Here is an 18,332-nt window from a genome sequence, read left to right as displayed (position 1 = left end):
TGGTTGAGATAATTAGCCATCCTAGAAATCAAGAAACCTTATCAAATTAGCTTTAATTATAGTTTAGGTATGATCTCCGTATACAGTGAGTTTTTATTGCTCAGTCTTCTCATCAATATTTAATATTGTCGGACTTTTTAAATTTTGCTAATCTGGTACATGTATAATAGTATCTCACTGTAGTTTTATACTTCATGGTTTGCTAAGCCTCTTTTCATATTTACCTGTCAGAAAAAATCCTTTTTGAAGTACCTATTCATATATTTTGCATATATTTCTATATTTAAATTTTTTAATTTTACTTATTACTTTTTATTTTATTTTATGTGTATGCGTGTATTGCCTGCATGTAGGTAAGTGCACCTGTGTTGTGCAATGCCCACGGAGGACAGAAGAGGCCGTCGGATCCCCTGGAACTGGAGTTACAGACAGTTGTTAGCTGCCATGTGGGTGCTGGGATTCGAACCCAGTTCTTCTGCAAGAACAGCCAGTGTTCTTAACCACTGAGCCATCTCTCCAGCCTCCTATCTTTAAATTTTTAATCTCTGTGTATATGTCTGAATGTATGTTCAAGTATGAGTGTTTGGGCATGTGCATACAGAGGTCGGAGGACGACCTTGAGCGTCCATCATTGCCTTCCACTTTGTTTGAGACAGGGTTTCTTGTTTGTGGCTGCATATGCCAGGCTAGCTGACCTGCAAGCTTCCAGAGATTCTCCTGTCTCCACTTCCCATCTCACCATAAAAGCACCGAGACTACAGACACATGCTACTGTGCTGTTTTATATGGGTTCTGGGGATATGAACTCAGGTCCTCACATTTGCAAAGCAAGTACTTAATCTACTGAGCTATCTCTCAAGTCCCTATTTTGCACATATTTCTAACTGGATTGTCTGCCTTTATCTTTTTTATTTGAAAAAGTTCTTTACATATTTTGGAAGCAATACTTTTAATAGTTTTATGTACTGAAAATATATCCTTTGGCTTGGTGACTTTCTACTTTAAAAATTTTTATCTTTTGGTAAAATTTCTTTTCCTTTCTTTTTTTGATCCCATTATTTAGACTCACTATGTAGTATATTCTTGGCTGGCCTGGAATTCATTATGTAAACCTTGAACACACAAAGATACACCTGCCTCTGCCTCCCAAGTGCTGGGATTAAAAGCATGCACCACCACACTTGGCTAAACGAAATTTCTTAATTTTAACATAGCCAATGTATCGATTTTTATTAATTAAGCTTCTAATTCTTAAGAAATCCCTTTCTTACAGGCTGGAGAGAGGACTTGGCATTTAAGAGTGCACACTGCTCATAAGTTTGGTTCCCAACACCCACAATGCGCAGCTGACAACAGCCTCTAACTGCAGTTCCAGGAGCTCCATTGCTCTCTTCTGGTCTCTGTGAGCACCTGCACACATGCGCACACAATAAATATTAAATAAATAATGTAAATAAAATAAATTTTTAAATGATAATCTTTGAAAGAACAGAAATTCCTTGTTGAAGTCATGAATCTATCTTCCTATTTTCTGAAAGCTCTATGCCTTTTGCCTCTTGCATTTAAATCATAACTATTATTTTTATCACATATTAATTTCTTCAAATTATGGGTTTAGAGATTGTTGAAAAATCTTTGTTTTCTTCCAAAATAATTATGTGACTTCTTGTATATGAAGTCTTATTATATATGCTCATCACAGGTAGGACTATGACAATTATACACATTTCCCAACATCTTTTTGTCAAGGATGCATTGAACAGTTAGTAAGAGATTAGTAATTCTTCCTTGTCTAACATATCAGCTTAGCATGGGAGGAGAATTATAAACAGCTGGATCAGATCACATGTACGAGTAAGATACATATTTTTTTCTCCTAGAGAAAAGAAGAGTGACTACTCAGCTGTACGGGATAAGCACACTGTTTTGGGTGAACCCCATTTGAGAAGTAAGAGAAACAGGCTGATAGATGATTACCATTCTGAATATGCACATATTTACAAATATTTTTAAAGATTTATTTTTATTTTTATTTATGTGTATGTGTCTAAGTGAATGTATGTGATGTATGCACAGTTGCCTGCAGTACCCAGAAGAGGGCATTAGATCCCCTGAAGTTAGAGCTGCAGGTAGTTCTGAGCCTCCCAATGTGGGTACTGGGAACCAAACTCAGGTCCTCTGGAAAAGCAAGATGCACTCTTAACCACTGAGCCATATTGTAAACATTGTAAATAATGTTCCAGCCCTAATTTACAAAATATTTTAGTGTTAGAATGACATTGTAAAAACTTCAAAAGAGACAATATTCAGACAAGAGGTGATGAATTCTATATAGCACGATACAAGGAATAAAGTTACTCAACAGTAGGTTACCAAAATAGATATGTATGTCTGTGTGGTACATGATATGCAAACATATATTCATGTCTGTATACTTACATAACTATATATCCATGCATGTATATTCATATGAAAATACATATGGAGAAAGAAGCATTTTGAAGAGTATGTCACAGCTCTAATAGGTAGCTGATTTGGGGAAAATAAACTCATATATATTATATATATATATATCCATCCTATGATCTATGACTTTTAACCAAAGAAAATATCCAAGGCAGCAAAAAATTAATACAAAGCAATATAAGAGAATTATTTATAATAGTAGAAAGAACCATGGAAACAAGAAGATATTGAATGTAAGAGAATAGTTGAAATCTGCCATATTCATTCAATGGAATATTATATAGTCATTACAAATAAAAATTAATGACATGAAGAAATAACCACAATAGTACATTAAATAGAAAAATAAAATAAAATTACATACATTGTGATTCATTTTGCTTCCTTTATATTTTTCTTGGTTTTCCAAAATTTTTTCAATGAAATGCACTGTCCATTAATCAAAGATGAAAGCATTAAAATAACTTGCCTACTACAAAAATAAACTAATAAAATTTGGAGCTGGAAAGATGGTTAAGAGTACTTGCTGCTCTTGCAGAGTACCTAGGCTTGGTTCCAGCAGCCATATGGCAGCTAACAACTGTCTGTAACTCCAGTTCCAGGGGATCTGATGCCCTCTTCTGAATGCTGTGGGCACTGCATGCACATGGTAAACAACATATATGCAGGCAAACACTCATAAAAAATTTTTTTTAAACTGGTAAAATTTGTTACTTAGAAATATATGAATAGTAAATACCTGGCTGTCCTTTTTCAGTCCATTGATTGTAGTTTGATTGTGTCAATCTAAAATGTAACAAATATGATTTTTATTTTTATGGATTTATTTTATAATTATATATAAGGGGGGTACGTGCACATGTGAGTGAAAACACCCTCAGATGCTCCAAGAGAGTGTTGGATCTCCAGAGTTGGAGTTACAGGTGGCTGTGAGCTACCTGATATGGGTGTTGGGAACTAAACTTGGGTCTTCTTCAAGAGCAGAACATATTCTAAAGCACGGAGTCATCTCTCCAGCTCAATTTTTTATTTTGGAGTCAATATTCATACATTAGTTCAGAAACTAAAGCATTTTCTTTTCTTTGTTGGGAGGTGATGTTTTGAATAAAAAAAATGTCCTCCATAGGCTCAGATATTTAAATAATTGGTCCTCAGTTGGAGGTACTGTTTCAGGGAGGTAGGAGGTACAGCCCTACTGAAGAAGCACCTCACTAGGGACAGGTGTTAAGAGTTTATACCCTTGCCTCACTTCTAGTTTACTCTTTTTACTTCCTGACTATTGATAGAAATGTAACTAATCAGCTTCCTGCTCTTGCCACCTGCTGCCATGCCATTATGGACTCTCTCTGGAACTATAAGCCCAAATACACCTTTTTCCTTAATTTTTTTTTTTTTTTGGATCGCTTTGAGACAGGGTCTCCCTGTAGCCCCAGCTGGCCTGGAACTTGTTATGTAGACCAGGCTGACCTTCAATTCTTGAGAGCTGGGATTAAAGGTGTATGCCACCCTGCCTGGCTTTAATTTGTTTTTGATCATGGTATTTTATCATAGCAACAGAAAAGTAACTGACACAGGGGTAGTGCTAGGAACTGAAAACAGGACTAGTATACTAGCATTGAGCTAGATTTCTAGTACCTTGAGCCCTTTCTTGAAATTTGTTTTTTATTGTATTTTTGTGTATTTCATATAGAACATCATAATCATCTTTATACCCCCTTCCCCATTGGCTCTCTCCTATAGCTCCCCCACTGGAATTCATACATTCTGTCATCTGTGTTAAGGCCTATCATGTCAAGTCAGTGTCCCCAGATATCCCTCAGTACAAGTTCATCCACTGAGGTCTAGTCAGCCTATTTAGAGTCCCTCCCTTTAAAGAAGATCAGCTCTTTCTCACCCATCAGTAATCAGCTGCCAATAATTCTTCCTCTAATATTGGGGCCTGCTGTCCATTTCCATAGCTCTGTGCTGGGTTTTTGTCTGCTTGAGTTTGCATGGGTCTTGTGCATGCTGACACCACCACTGTAGGTTCATATGTCATGCATCTCCACCCTGGCTCTTACAATCTTTCCGCCCCCTCTTCTGAAATGATCCCTGAGCCCTGGATGGGTGGATTTTAATATAGGACTTCTGTCCAAGCACCCACACTCTGTAGACTCTTATTCTCTGCATTTTGGCCATTTGTGACCTTTTGTGGTCCTGGCCCTCTATTGCATGAGGGAACTTCACTGATGAGAGCTGAAAAAGGCATTAGTGTTCTTTTATCCCTTGTTCTATGTTCCATGAGCCTTAGGTGTAGAGGCTGTATCACAGATGTGCCACTTAGGCGTGGATAATTCATAGTCAGTCTCTGTGTGAGATCAGTTGTGAAACTCTGTAATAATCTCTGTTGACAAAGAATCTTCTTGGATGGATGGTGACTGGGATCCTTGTCTGTAAATTTAAGGATCCATATTTTGTACATAGTAAGAAATTACATTTGTCTAGGGATGTCAAAGCCTTGGTGATTTTTCTAAGATCTATGACCTTTCCAGCTATGTGTATTTGGCTAAGTTTACAGTACCATACATGAGTTTCCTCCCACTGAGTGGGCTTTAAGTCCAATTAGGCAGCTGTTGATTACCCAAGATAAAAGTGCCACTACTGTGCCAATGTCAACTGCTGTGCTTGGTCATTGATGTGATTTTTAGGCCTTGAAGCTGGGATTGGACTATCAATTGATGTGACCCCCAAGGAACAGATAATCCAATGACCTTAAGAGTAAAAATAAATTGGTTTATTTGGGCCAACTATATGGTCTTAAACACCCAAAAGGAAAGTATAACCAAAGATTAAAGTGTTTAGTATACTTTAAGAGTCCATGTGTATAGCTAAAGGCTACATAACAAGAAAGAATGCCAGACAGGAGATACCTTCCTTTGAGTTATTGGCCAGGGTGGACCAAGAGACTCCCAGACAGTGACCCAGCATAGAACTAGGAAAATGAAGAGCAGAACCCAATCTTATCTAAAGGAATGTTGGCAACTGATTGCTGCTAAATGAGGAAGAGCTGATCTTCCTGAAACAAGGGACTCTAGATAGACTGACTAGACTCAGTGGATGGACTTGCACTGGGGAACGGTTAGGGGTACCAACAACACAGTGGACAGTAACAGAGATGACAGAGTATATGGGCTCTACTGGAGGAGGGTGCCATTTGGGATGTGGGTATAAAGATGAGTAAGATTGTTTGGGATGTTCTGTATGAAATACACACAAAAAATCAATAAAAAATAAATAAATTTTAATTTCTTAAAGTTACCTGAATTGCATAAAATTTTGTGAACTTTTAATAGCTGTAACTTGTGAACATTTTGAACTGCTATTCACACCAGAATTGTTAAATACCTGAAAGAAAGAAATTAAGCATTAGATTGTCTATATAAAACAATAATTGTATGTCATAGCTACTCTGGGGTCTCTATGTTAGCATTTCATTCTTATTATCACCACCATTATCACTATCAACTGTAAGCATTAATTGAAATTACTACACAGGAAACAAAATATATTGGGAAACAAAAATGTTTAAGACTTAAATAATTTTATGTTCTTGACAAGTACAGTAACTATTTGTGGTAGTATTTCTACATTTAAGCTAAAATTTTTGAAGTTTACCTTATCCATATTCATGATTAATCAAGTAAATATTATTGCTTTCTTATGTTCTTCTGCAGGCAGAGTTCTCAGCTCCAAGCCATCCTAGCTGACATAGCGAGTTTCCAAGCCAGCCAGGGATACATAGTGAGATCTTGCTTTTTAAAAAGGGGGTTGGGGGTGGGATAGTAGGAGGCAGCACTATCAAGAGGGAAATGAGGAAAATGGGGAGGGAGAAGGAGAGGTTATACAGAGAAAGAGAAAGGAAAGATGGATATATAATGCTTAGGTGGCATAAAAAGCCAAAGGGAAATGTAGCATTTAATAAGTCTACTGAAAAGTACGCATATAAATGTGAGTGCATATATAATAGCTGAAGGCTATAGAACAAAAATCACAGTGTCCAGGCAAGGGAAACCTCTCTTTAAGTTGTTGGTCAGGGTAGTCCAAGAGACTCCCAAATGGTTGCCTCCCAGAACTTGAAGACAGGACCCTACTGCTGAAGACATGACATACTTTGGACACGGGACTTGGAGCAACTGAGCTGGAACTGACCTGGAAGCCTCCTCCCTGAAGACCAGCTCTCACAGTATTCAAAGATACTATGAAAGCTGCTAAGGGAAAAAAACAATCAACGATCTTATCCAGTTGTAAAGTCTATGAACCACAACAATGACTAGCCTAGCAAATTATCTCTATTGGTACAGTACTGGCACTTTTATCTTATGGGGTAATCAACAGCATTCTAATTGGACTTAATACCCACTCAATGGGAGGAAATTTGTGCATGGTGCTGCAAACATAGGCAAGTACATATGGCTGGAGAGCTCACAGACCCTAGAGAAGAATCTACTTCTGTTACTTCCCTAGGCCAAAGTAATTTCTTACTATATTGTAATACGTATCCTTAGATTTACAAACAAGTGTACCTCTCACCATGACTCATCAAAGAAGCTTCTTTTGTGCAACAGGTAGAGACTATTACAAAGTTCCACAACTGTTTAAATACAAAGAATAAGTGATTGTGAGATGCCAGGCCCTAAGTAGCACATCTACAATGTAACCTCTACACCTAAGGCTCAGGGAATATCATGAAAGAGGGGATGGAAAAAAAGGTAAGAGCCAGAGGGACAAGATACTTGCTGTTATTTAAGGCATTCTAGACATAATAGGGAAGCTATACTCAAGAAATCTCCACAAGATTGTAGTCTAACATGATCTGAATAATGGCAAAACCAGTTGACATGCCAAGTTCGATGAGGGAAATTTCAAGGGGTCCCACCTGAGGTTAAAGAGCTGCAGGCAGTCAATAGACGCTGAAAGAGGGAGAATCAATTTTCTCCAGGGACTAGTTACTGGAGAGGTTATCTAATCCCAAGTAGGCAGCCCTAAACAGAAGTATATATGAACACCAATAAATGTATTCAGTGTATTATATAAATATGTATATTTATAAATGTGCATAGGTATATGTAACAATAATAGTCAAAGAAGAGGACAAGACATTGAGAAAGACTGGGGTGTGGAGGAGGTGGAGGAGACTGGGAGGGACAGGAATAATGCAAATACAATACTCTTAAATGAAATTCTCAAAAATAAAATAAAGTACACACAGATATATAACATATATATTATATATGTGGTGATGGCAATGGAAATGTTATGGAACAGACAGAAGCGATAGTTGTGCAATCTTCTATGCTAATGAAACCATTGAACTTATACTTTTAAAAATAAATTTTATTGGGCTGGAGAGCTGGTGCAGCCACCAAAGGCTCAGGCTTACAACCAAAAATAAATTTTATGAAATAATATTTATTTTTATTTTATGTGTATGAGTATATTGCCTGCATATATGTTAAGTGCACCTGTGTCGTGCAATGCCCGTGGGGGTCAGAAGAGGGCATTGCATCCCCTAGAACTGGAGTTAAGGATGGTTGTTAGCCACCATGTGAATGCTGGGAATTGAACCTGGGCCTCTCCAAAAGCAGCCAGTGCTCTTAACCTCTGAGCCATCTCTCTCTAGCCCTTAAACTTACAATTTTAAGTGATAAATTTCGTGGCATTCAAGTTATACCTCAAAGGAGGAATTTTTCTTTTTAAGTAAAAAAATGAATTTTTTGACACCTGGCAATCCCTGAGGATAGGTCCTCTTATGATTCCTTTTAAAAAAAGAATCTTTAGCTTTGAATTATTTTAAGTGTTTTACTAATGTGTCAATGTAATGGAATAATGACAAATTTTCTTAATGTTCAAAGATCATTTGTATTTCCCAGAGCTGGCCATGATTATTCTATTAATGTTATACTGCTAAATTTGCTGTGCTAATTATTTAAGTTTTTTACAGCTCTGATCATTCTTGAAACTGGTGTATAATTTTTCTTCACCCTGTCCCGAACCCCACTAACCTTAATGACCTCCCTATCTAACAGGTTTGTCACGCTAACTTTCTGGCTAGTTTTCCTTTTTTCTGTATTTGGAATTGTTCAAAGAGCTTTATTTAACCCAGTGGTCCTCAACTAGGAACAATTTTGCTGTCAGGAAACACCTAATAAGGTATGGAGATATTTTTGATTGTCACTTACTTAGAAGTAGAGTGCTACTGGCTTCTACCCACAACAAAGAGTTAGCTAGTCAAAAATGCCAGTAGCATCAAAACTGAGAAATTTTGATCCAAAATCTTTAAAGGTTTGGTAGAACTCACCTGAAAACCTGAATCTGGGTATGCCTGCTGGGGAGGGGCATAAGGGAGAAAAGAGCTTACATGTGTTTTTCTCTGGGGTATTATATATTTACATTTTCTTTTATTTTTTAGCTTATTTATAACTTAAATTGTCTTACAGAAATATCCATCTTACCCCAAATTCATTGATATAAGGTGTTGCATAGTATTCTCTTGGTAATTTTAATTTTTGCTTTTTTGTTTAAAAAAATCTCTTCTTTCTGAATTTTGTTCTTTCCAGTTTTGAGTATAAATTTGTTGTTAATAATTTTTACTTCCTAATGTTTATTTTAAAATACACATTTTGTGCTGAGAACTACTTTGTTCACTTTCTACATTTGTAGTATTTTACAAATTCTATTTTGATTTCTTCTATAACCCCCAAACAAGTTGAAAGTGTCCAAATTTCTTTTCTCTTGGTGGTCTAGTCTTTCTGATAAATGGCTCTTTTTTTTCCAGACAAGGTTTCAATGTGTAGTCCTGGAACTCACTATGTAGACCATGTTGGCCTCAAACTCAAGGGATCCACCTGCCTCTGCCTCCTGAGTGCTGGGATTATAAGTGTATACCACCACACCCAGTGGAAAGGGCTCATTTTATTTGATTTCTATTTTTTATTATGACAAGTGAAAGTAGCAATTCTTTAGAATCAGTTGAAAGAAGTGGTATGTGATAGTGCAAGCCTATAACCCTACCACTTAGGAGGCAGAAGCAAGAGAAGCATGAGTCTGAGGTCAGTCATTGCAAGACCTTGTCTCCAAAAAAATTTTAGGGGCTAGGGAAATGGCTCAGTCTAAGTGCACTTGCTGGGCAAGCATGAGGACCCAAGTTTGAATCCCAGCATTCACATAAAAGTTGGGCACAGGATGAGGAGGCTGGAAGATGGATCCCAGGAGGCCTTTCAGTCTGTCTGAAATGTCAAGCTTCAGGGTTAGGCAGAGACCTCATCTCAAGGAAACAAGACAGAGAGAGAAATAGAGAAAACACATCCCAAGCTCCTCTGGTCCACATTCAAGTGCATGGGTGCACACACATGCACATACATGCACAGATAACACACAACACACACAAAATTTTTAAATGAAAGAACTGGTTGAGAAAGCCTCTTTATTCAAGCAAATTGTCAGTTTGGGCAACTATTTTTGTTGGGTAACCAACAAAAATTTTATTGCATGTTGTGTATGTTGGGCACAACGTTTTCTAATTGTATTATTCAGATCTCCTTACTTATTTTTCATCTACTCAACTTATTTCTGAAGAAGGGAATAATGGGACAGAGAAAATGGAAAATAAAGCAAAGAACAAGAATCAAAGAAAAGGAAGAAAGGGAGGGAGGGAGGGAGGGAGGGAGGGAAGGAAGGAAGGAAGGAAGGAAGGAAACAAAAATCTCTATTTCTCAAATCCTACACATAGAATTAGCCAAGTGACTGAGTTCTGGCCAATAAAATATCATAAACTGTTTAAGAAGTTTCTTGAAAAGATCTTTAAAAATGTAGCTGGCTCTGCTAACACTTTTCATTTTCTTTCCTACCCAAAAGGCAGATATAATGACAAACTTACACTGATGAGAATCTACCAATAAGGTGATCCAGAGGTGAAACCTTAGCGTGAAAGATAGCAGGAAAAGAAAGGATACCTGAAACCTGAGATAATGATAATGTTGAAATGGTTCAATCAGTCATGAATATGAATCATCTACTTCAAAATTTCTTGTGATGTTATTAAAAGAAAAATGCTTATCTTCTTTAAGATGCTACCATTTTGTTGATTTGATTTTTGAATTCTTTTTACGTGTATTGAAACTCAATCCCAAAATCAATCAGCACTTTTTTTGGAAAGAGGTACTTTAAATCCTACTCTTTTAACTGTAATTCAACCATTTCTCTGGGTTACATTAAATTTTGCTTAACATATTTTAAAATTGTAAAATTTGGTGCAAGATGGTATTTTATTATTCCCTCATGAATTTTTCTCTTTAGAAACAGGAAAACTAAACTGGGCATGGTAGCGCATTTATGTAATCTCAGCAGTCTGAAACCTGTTATAGCAGGAGTAACAAGTTCAAAACCAGTTTGGAATATACGCAAAACAAAAAACTTAAAAAAATAAGAGGCTGAGAATGTAGCTCAGTTGTTAAAACTGCTTGCCTAGCCCTGAGTTCAATCTTCCACACAGCATAAACTGGATATGGTGGTTCACATTTGTAATTCCAACATTTAGAAAGTGGAGGCAGGACGATCAGAAGTTCAAGGTCATCCTCACCTACATAGTGAGTTCCAGGCCAGTCTGGATTACATGAGACCCTGTCTCAAAAGGAAAATGGAATGAAATGAAAAAAAAGATGAGAAATTTACCCTTGTCAAAGCTTTTGGCTTTGAGCTCTATTTTATATAATTGTTATATATGCTTTGTTTTTTACTGCATTTGTGTATTTCTAATCTTTTATCTTCAAATTTTGTCAAATTGTTTCACCTGTTTTATCATAAAAATATATAGCTGTATTTACACAAGAAGAATCTGTCCTTTAAAATTATTTATTTATTTATATGTGTATGAGTTTTGTGTGCATGTATATAAGTGCACCATGTACATCCAGTGCCCACAGAGGCCAGAAGAGGGCAGATCCCCAGGAATTGGAGTTGGGAATAGCTGTTAGCTGCCATGTGGGTGCTGGGAACTGAATCTGCATCTTCTGCAATAGTGGGCAGTGCTCTTAACTGCTGACCTATCTCTCCAGTCCCAGAAGAACCTGTCTTTTAATGGAGATCTAATCCAACCATATTCTTATGATTACTGGTAATTCAAAACTATTTCTAGCATCTTATTTGTTTTCTATTTTAAAAGCATTTTAGATGTTCATTCCTCCATATTCTTGTCTTTGTTGACTTAATTTTCTTTGCTTTATCTTTTTTCTTCCACTTCTTTAAAACTTGGGTCTTTCATTTTTCTAATGGTTATGCCTATTTAACATATATGCATTAAAAATCCACAATTTTTCCACCAAGATATGGAGCTAACCAGTATTTGTAACTACTACCTGCCTCTATCTCTATCTGTCCCCATAACCCCAACCAGTAAACTTTTATTTTTCTTATTAATCTTTCTTTCTTTATTCCAACTGAGATCATCTAAATTTTAGAATTATTATATTCAGACTTGTTTCATCCATCGCTTTGGTTTCCAGTACCCTATATCTGTATCTATTAATTATGAATTAGTAGAAAAAACTATGCTTTTCATTAAGGATTTCCCTCTGGACTGACTGTATTCAGGAAAAACGGGGAAATAAAGATGTGAGACACTAGTAAATAGCTTTCTGGGTGGTATGCTCCTTGTTCTTTGTGGGTTCAAGAATCGCCCAGGTACCAGCCTCTCTCACCCACCCATACTCCTATACTCAAGGCTTCCTCCTGTGGGAAGTCATTCTATTACTGACTTCTGACCAAAGGCAAAATGAATATAGGATTAGAGTTCAACTAACTTGACTCTCATTGAGGTAACTCAACTAATTATTTTATGAATTATTCCTGGACCTCTAGCTTACAGTATTCTCCCTCCCTATGCATGTCCCAGGGTATAATTTTCATTGGTCCAATCTTCTTTTCCTCTTTTGAATATTTCCCCAAATTTGCCAGGCTTGATATTGTTAAAAAATATTTTTAAAGGGTTACAGTTTGTTTTCAGAATGCTATATTGAAACCTTTAAATTTTTAAGCCCTGAGGTTATAGTAATAGTTAATTTAATATGCACATGCATGCACAAAGGTGCACACACATGCATCCTTGTGTCCTACATTCATTATATCATTTAAAGGTACTCACAAAAAAAGAATACTTACCTGTGTTTCATTTTCTTTCTGTCTGAAGTCAATACTAGCAAGCTTCGACTGATTCACTGAACTTTCTTCTTTATTATCTAGAAAAACAATTATTAACAATTATTGTTGTTAATAATTAAACAATATTACTTCAAATTAATCCTGAGGACAAAACTAAACATGATCTCAAACTCAGAGTTTTATACATGTCAAGTTTATACTCTACCACTGAGCTACCCACCTAACCCTGGCCCTCCAACATTTAATCACAATTTATACTTTAGAAAATCAAGTTCATAAGACTATTTAAGTATAAAATTATGAAATTATTTTAAGGCTCTTAGTTTACCACTACATTCTAGTTATTATAATAACCATGAATGTGAAATGACCAAGTGACAAAACTACACTCTTAAAATTGATTACCAAAGAAGACAGTTATGGGTAATATTAAAGAAGAAAAAAAATTAAAACAGTTTAGTCAATGAAATAAAATGTTATTAACCTAATCTACAGACCTCTTGAATGAAATCTGCTTTAAACATTTCAATGATCATTACTAGTAACACAAGTCAGCTACCCCCTTAATATAGAATTATTCATCCTTCTCTGACATCTGTGCAACCAGACTTGAACACCTTTTAAAAAATTATACAAACTATTATATCCTGTTTGCTTTCAGGAAGAGTCAAGAGTCCTGTGTCTCTAAGTCCTCAGTATTGTCTGTCCTTGCTTATATCAAGTGATAACTAAAATTGTTTCTTTTTTCCCTCTCTGTGTGTTTAAAGGAAAAAAAGAAGAAAAAAATGAAGCCTTTGAATGATAAATTCTGTACCTGTAACTCTTAGTTCTGAGGAATGTATCTTTATTGATCTTAGAAACTTCTGAGATTCACAAGGAAGAAACAGCTGGCTTCTTTGAGGGGTTTCGTTTAATACAAGTACATGTTCATCTTTTTCAAAAATTCTGAAGAGAAGAGTTGATTACATTCACTATTAGTTAATTAAAAGTTAAATTTTAAATTTAGAAGGCATATTTAGGTGCTACACAGTTAAAATGTTTAATTTTTTTCAGATCATGAAACCAGGTTTAGAACGTTTAACAGACTTGCTCAATACTATTAAATTACTTGGTAGTAATATCAGTACTTTCCTGATTAAGTCCAGTGCTCTTCTCAGTAAACCACACTTTTAATTTTAAAATGACCATTTTTAAAGTAATTTTTAAACAGATTAAAAAAAACATTTTAAACAAAGACTTAAACCAACAAATAGCAGATTTAAACTTCAGAGTACTTCAAACTTTAAAAAAATTAATCAAGCCGGGTGTGGTGGCACACACCTTTAGTCCCAGCACTTGGGAGGCAGAGGCAGGCGGATCTCTGTGAGTTCAAGGCCAGCCTGGTCTACATAGTGAGTTCCAAGCCAGCTGGGATACAGGGAGACCCTGTCTCAAAAAAAAAAAAAAAAAAAAAAAAAAAAAAGACAAAAAAAATTATTCAGACACAAATCAACCAGCATAAATACAGAAATTATTATTATTAAAGCAATACTATAGTCATAAATGTGTCTTTTAAGCTTTTTACTGGAAGAGTAACTTCACTGAGATTTTCTTAAATGAAATAACTGGAATAAACACTATCAAGAATACATTACTCTAACTGAGCATGGTGGCACATGCCTTTAATACCAGTACTCAGGAGACAGGCAGATCTCTGTGAGATTGAGGCCAGCCCCACGTGAATGCCAAAAACTACCAAACTTTGCATATGCTATTTTTTTCCTATACATACACAAATTTAATATCTTTTCCATTTTAACTAAGCACTTATTACACACTGTAGCTATAACTTTTGTAGTGAGGTATGACAGTAAAAGTTAATAATAATTCCTTTTTTCCTTTTTCAGAATTTCACAGATAAATTTATCACAGATCTTAACAACCAAAGCATACTGTCTTCTGTTTTCTTTCCTTAAGTTGAGAAGTTTCACCTTTTCACTTAAATATTTTATAGCTTCTCTTTGACATAATTGCTAGCATTGCTATTCTTGTATTTGGTGACCATTTTAAAATAAAATAAGAGTTACCCTGGACACAAACACCATAGCTGATCTGGTAACTGTGATGGTTACTAAGCAACTAACGGGCAAGTAGTGTACACAGCATGGATTCACTGGACAAAGGAATGATTCACATTCTGTGTGAAACAGAACAGACTGGCATGAGAGCTCATCCTACTATTCAGACTGGTGTGCAATTTGTTTATTTCAGGAATTTCCATGTAATATTTTTGGACCATGGTTGGCTACAAGTAGCTGAAACTATGAAAGTAAAATCATGAATAGTAGAGTACAATACATACTGAGTAAACAATGACTAGATAATTGTATCAGTTCTTCTTAATATATACAAAATGTTTGAAGTGTCAATAAAACAAGATTCTATATATTTGCCAATTTTCCAGTGAATTTCATCAGAAAATTAACGACACAATACCATGAGGTAATATGTAGGAGTGAGGGGAATCCAGAAAATAACAAATCCAAGAAGATCAGGGAAATTAACGCAGGAGGAGAGTGTGTCGAAAAATCAAGATAAAGGTAAGAGTCCAAGGAATGGAGTAGAAAAACAAATGAAAATATGATGTAAGTAGAAATCGAAAAAGGAAAGTTGATTAGAAACAGCAACAACAATGCATCTATTTTTCTGCCATAAAACAGGTAAAATCAATGTATTTTTCTTAATACCTCTGCCACTGATGTCTATATTATTCTCAGTTGGACAAATGAAAATATATGATGCTACAGATTTAGTAGTATTTTGAGTATCGTCTTTATTAGGTGTGGTAAAGGAAAGACTGGTCAGGCTGGTGACCAAGTGATAAAAAGGCAAACACATTGTTGTTCTATCGTTTCTCCTATTTTACATTTATTGTGGTCCGGTCCTATTGTGAACACCTAGATAAATTACAGAACTGACAGGCTATAGCAAAGATGTTCTGCTGTTATCATATTTCTTTATATCTTTGGCCTTCCTAAATAATAAGCAGATTTGAATATTAGTTAATAATGTTTAAATAAATATTTTTCATAAGAAATTAATAGAAAATATCCTGAAAATTATATTAAGAATGAAGAATTAAAATTTTTAGATGGAGACTATCTGTTCACAAAAATCCAGCTTTAAAGTTTACCTATACCTTTCTTTCAAATCCTTTCTCTTTTCTGTATTTTTGTTCTTTTCTTCTTGAGCTTCTGAAAGAGTCTCAATTTCAAAAACTTCTGCAATTTGCTAAAAAGAAAAACAAGAAAGACAAAATAATTACCTGCAAGCCAGATATAATGGCTCACACCTGTAATCCTTAGCACTTGGAAGTATGTGGTATGAGCATCACCTGGAGTTCAAGGCCAGCCTGGGTTATAGAATAAGTTCCAGATCAGCCTGGGTTAAAATGAGAACTTGTCTCATAAAGCAAATACCTGCAGAGCAGAGACACGTGTACTTTTCTTAACAAATGATATGATTTTTTTCTATAAACGCTATTTGTATTCTTGGTAGTATTTCTTGAAAATTACTATGTCAAAATTAAAACTAAACCACACCTCATTAACTTTTTCCTATTATTAAATTAGTAAATATAGATGATTCTGGGAAGATTGCAGATCAGAAACAGCATCTATGAGATCAGGAATTTGGGTAAAACAAAGTCAAGAGAAAAAAACCACTTAATAGAGAAATAAGAGAAAGAACTATAGAAGGCAAAAAAAGAAACTAGGTTGGACTTTTTCCATAAAGAAGATAGCCACACACTTTAGTGCCTGAGGAACTAAATCCTGCCTGGAAGGAATAGAGCACCCAGTGCACCAAGAGAGACACAGAGTCAGTTTGCACTGCTGGAAACACAAATCTGAGGCTAAATGCAACCCTCAAAGAGGACACTGAATCACAGCAAACCTGAGGTAAGCACAAGGAATGGTTTGGGGAATCTGAAATGGAGCTGTCTTCAGTGCTCACAATCACACTCCATCCACCCACCTCTACCACCACAGGCCTAAAAGAAATGCTCAGAGTTCAGCAGGAGCTGAACTCAGCCTGCCCCAGTCCACCAGCAAATGAAATCAGCTCAGCCACCCATGGACATAGCACCAGAGAAAGGGCAAGCAACCCCGAAGTTGTGAAATCATTACCACTCATCATCTCCCCACCCCTGTGGAACAAGAGATCCAGTGGAACAAGAGATTCAGTTGATCCCTAGGGACAATGCAGTAGACCATAGTGCACAGACCAGAACAGCAACAGAAGTGTTGCAAGGGTATCTGATGCTTAGAGCCTCAACACCTCCAACCCCAACTACATTTGTTATAGAACTTGGTACAGTAACCTGGTGGGACAGAACTAAAGCTGGCATTCCTCCAAACAGGAAGGAGCACTGATTGAAAACATAAGACTTCTATTCATTTTAATGCTCATTTGTGTTCATATTTTTAATCTTGTTTATCTTCTATTTTCATACATACAACTTTTTTTTTTTTTTGGTCTTTCTGAGATAGTGTCTCTCTGTAGCCCCAGTTGGCCTGGAACTCACTATGTAGACCAGGTTGGCCTTGAACTCAAAGAGATTTTCCTGTCTCTGCCTCTGAATACTGGGATTAAGGACATGTGCCACCATGCCCAGCTATATACAATTTTTAATTTTCTTAAATTCTTTAATTTTTTTCTTCTTAGTATGTACATATTTATACTTCAAATGTTCAGTTCATGTGTTCTAAGTTGTATCTTGTTTGAAAAGGCTCTTATGTCTGTCCTTTTCTCCAAATGATATTTTTCTACTGGTTTTCATTCCTCTAACCCATATATTTTCCTTCTCATTCCTATGCTACCCCTGCTTACCCCTTCCCCATTCCTCCTTCACTTCACTACTTAAATACTGATACCCCTAACTCTAACATCAAAGGAAAACTCCATAAACATTTTTTTCCAACAAGGACCCTAGTACTCCTGTACTGTAGAAAACACAATGCAGAACTTTAAAAAACATGATGCAGCATTCTATTATAACAATCCCCCAAGCTGATAGTCTATTAATAAAAGAAAACAAAGGCAATGAGATAACTGAACCACCAGAAAAAGATTTCAGGATCCTTTTTCTAAAAAGAATCAGTAACTAAAGGACTCAAACAGATAAGTAATTCAAAATCTGAACAAGAATGTTAGGAAATCAATTGAAGGCAAGGGCAAGAGCATATCTTGTAACAACCATTTTTAAGCATGGAGGAAATATCTTACAAGGAAACTGAGGCATCTAAACACAGGACACATTTAGAACCCCAAATAATCATGATTACAGAAGAACTTCTCCACAACATGTGGTCAAGATGTCAAAAACACAAAACAGGGGCTTGAGAGATTGTCCAATGGTTAAGAGAACTGACTGCTCTTGCAGAAGACCCAGGTTCAGTTCTCAGAACCCACATGACAGCTAACAACCAGGGGACCTGACCCCCTCTTCTGACCTCCAAGAGCACTGCATGATATAGGCGCACTTACATACATGCAGGCAATACATTCATACACATAAAATTAAAATAATAAATAAAATACTTTTTAAAAACAATACAAAAAGCAAAAATGCATATATATTTGCTTATTCATTTAATAAATAAAATCCCTATAATAAAAGTTGGTTTCCCTGT

At 35.9% G+C, this 18,332-nt stretch overlaps 1 protein-coding gene across 1 annotated transcript in view; it reads right to left on the bottom strand.

Moving 5' to 3' along the window:
- Positions 1 to 18,332, bottom strand: part of CUNH14orf39 (chromosome unknown C14orf39 homolog) — a 46,460-nt gene that overhangs the window by 10,186 nt on the left and 17,942 nt on the right. The window contains exons 8-12 of the mRNA XM_008839583.1: positions 15,839 to 15,930; positions 13,475 to 13,605; positions 12,661 to 12,737; positions 5,765 to 5,850; positions 3,206 to 3,252 (exon numbers count right to left, since the gene is read on the bottom strand). Of these exons, the coding sequence (XP_008837805.1) occupies positions 3,206 to 3,252; positions 5,765 to 5,850; positions 12,661 to 12,737; positions 13,475 to 13,605; positions 15,839 to 15,930 (433 nt within the window). The remainder of the gene's footprint in view (positions 1 to 3,205; positions 3,253 to 5,764; positions 5,851 to 12,660; positions 12,738 to 13,474; positions 13,606 to 15,838; positions 15,931 to 18,332) is intronic.

The sequence above is a fragment of the Nannospalax galili genome, unplaced genomic scaffold (genome assembly GCF_000622305.1).
Source record: "Nannospalax galili isolate Female #2095 unplaced genomic scaffold, S.galili_v1.0 scaffold336, whole genome shotgun sequence".
In the NCBI taxonomy this organism is placed as follows: Eukaryota; Metazoa; Chordata; class Mammalia; order Rodentia; family Spalacidae; genus Nannospalax; species Nannospalax galili.
This window is presented reverse-complemented; position numbering and strand designations above follow the sequence as displayed.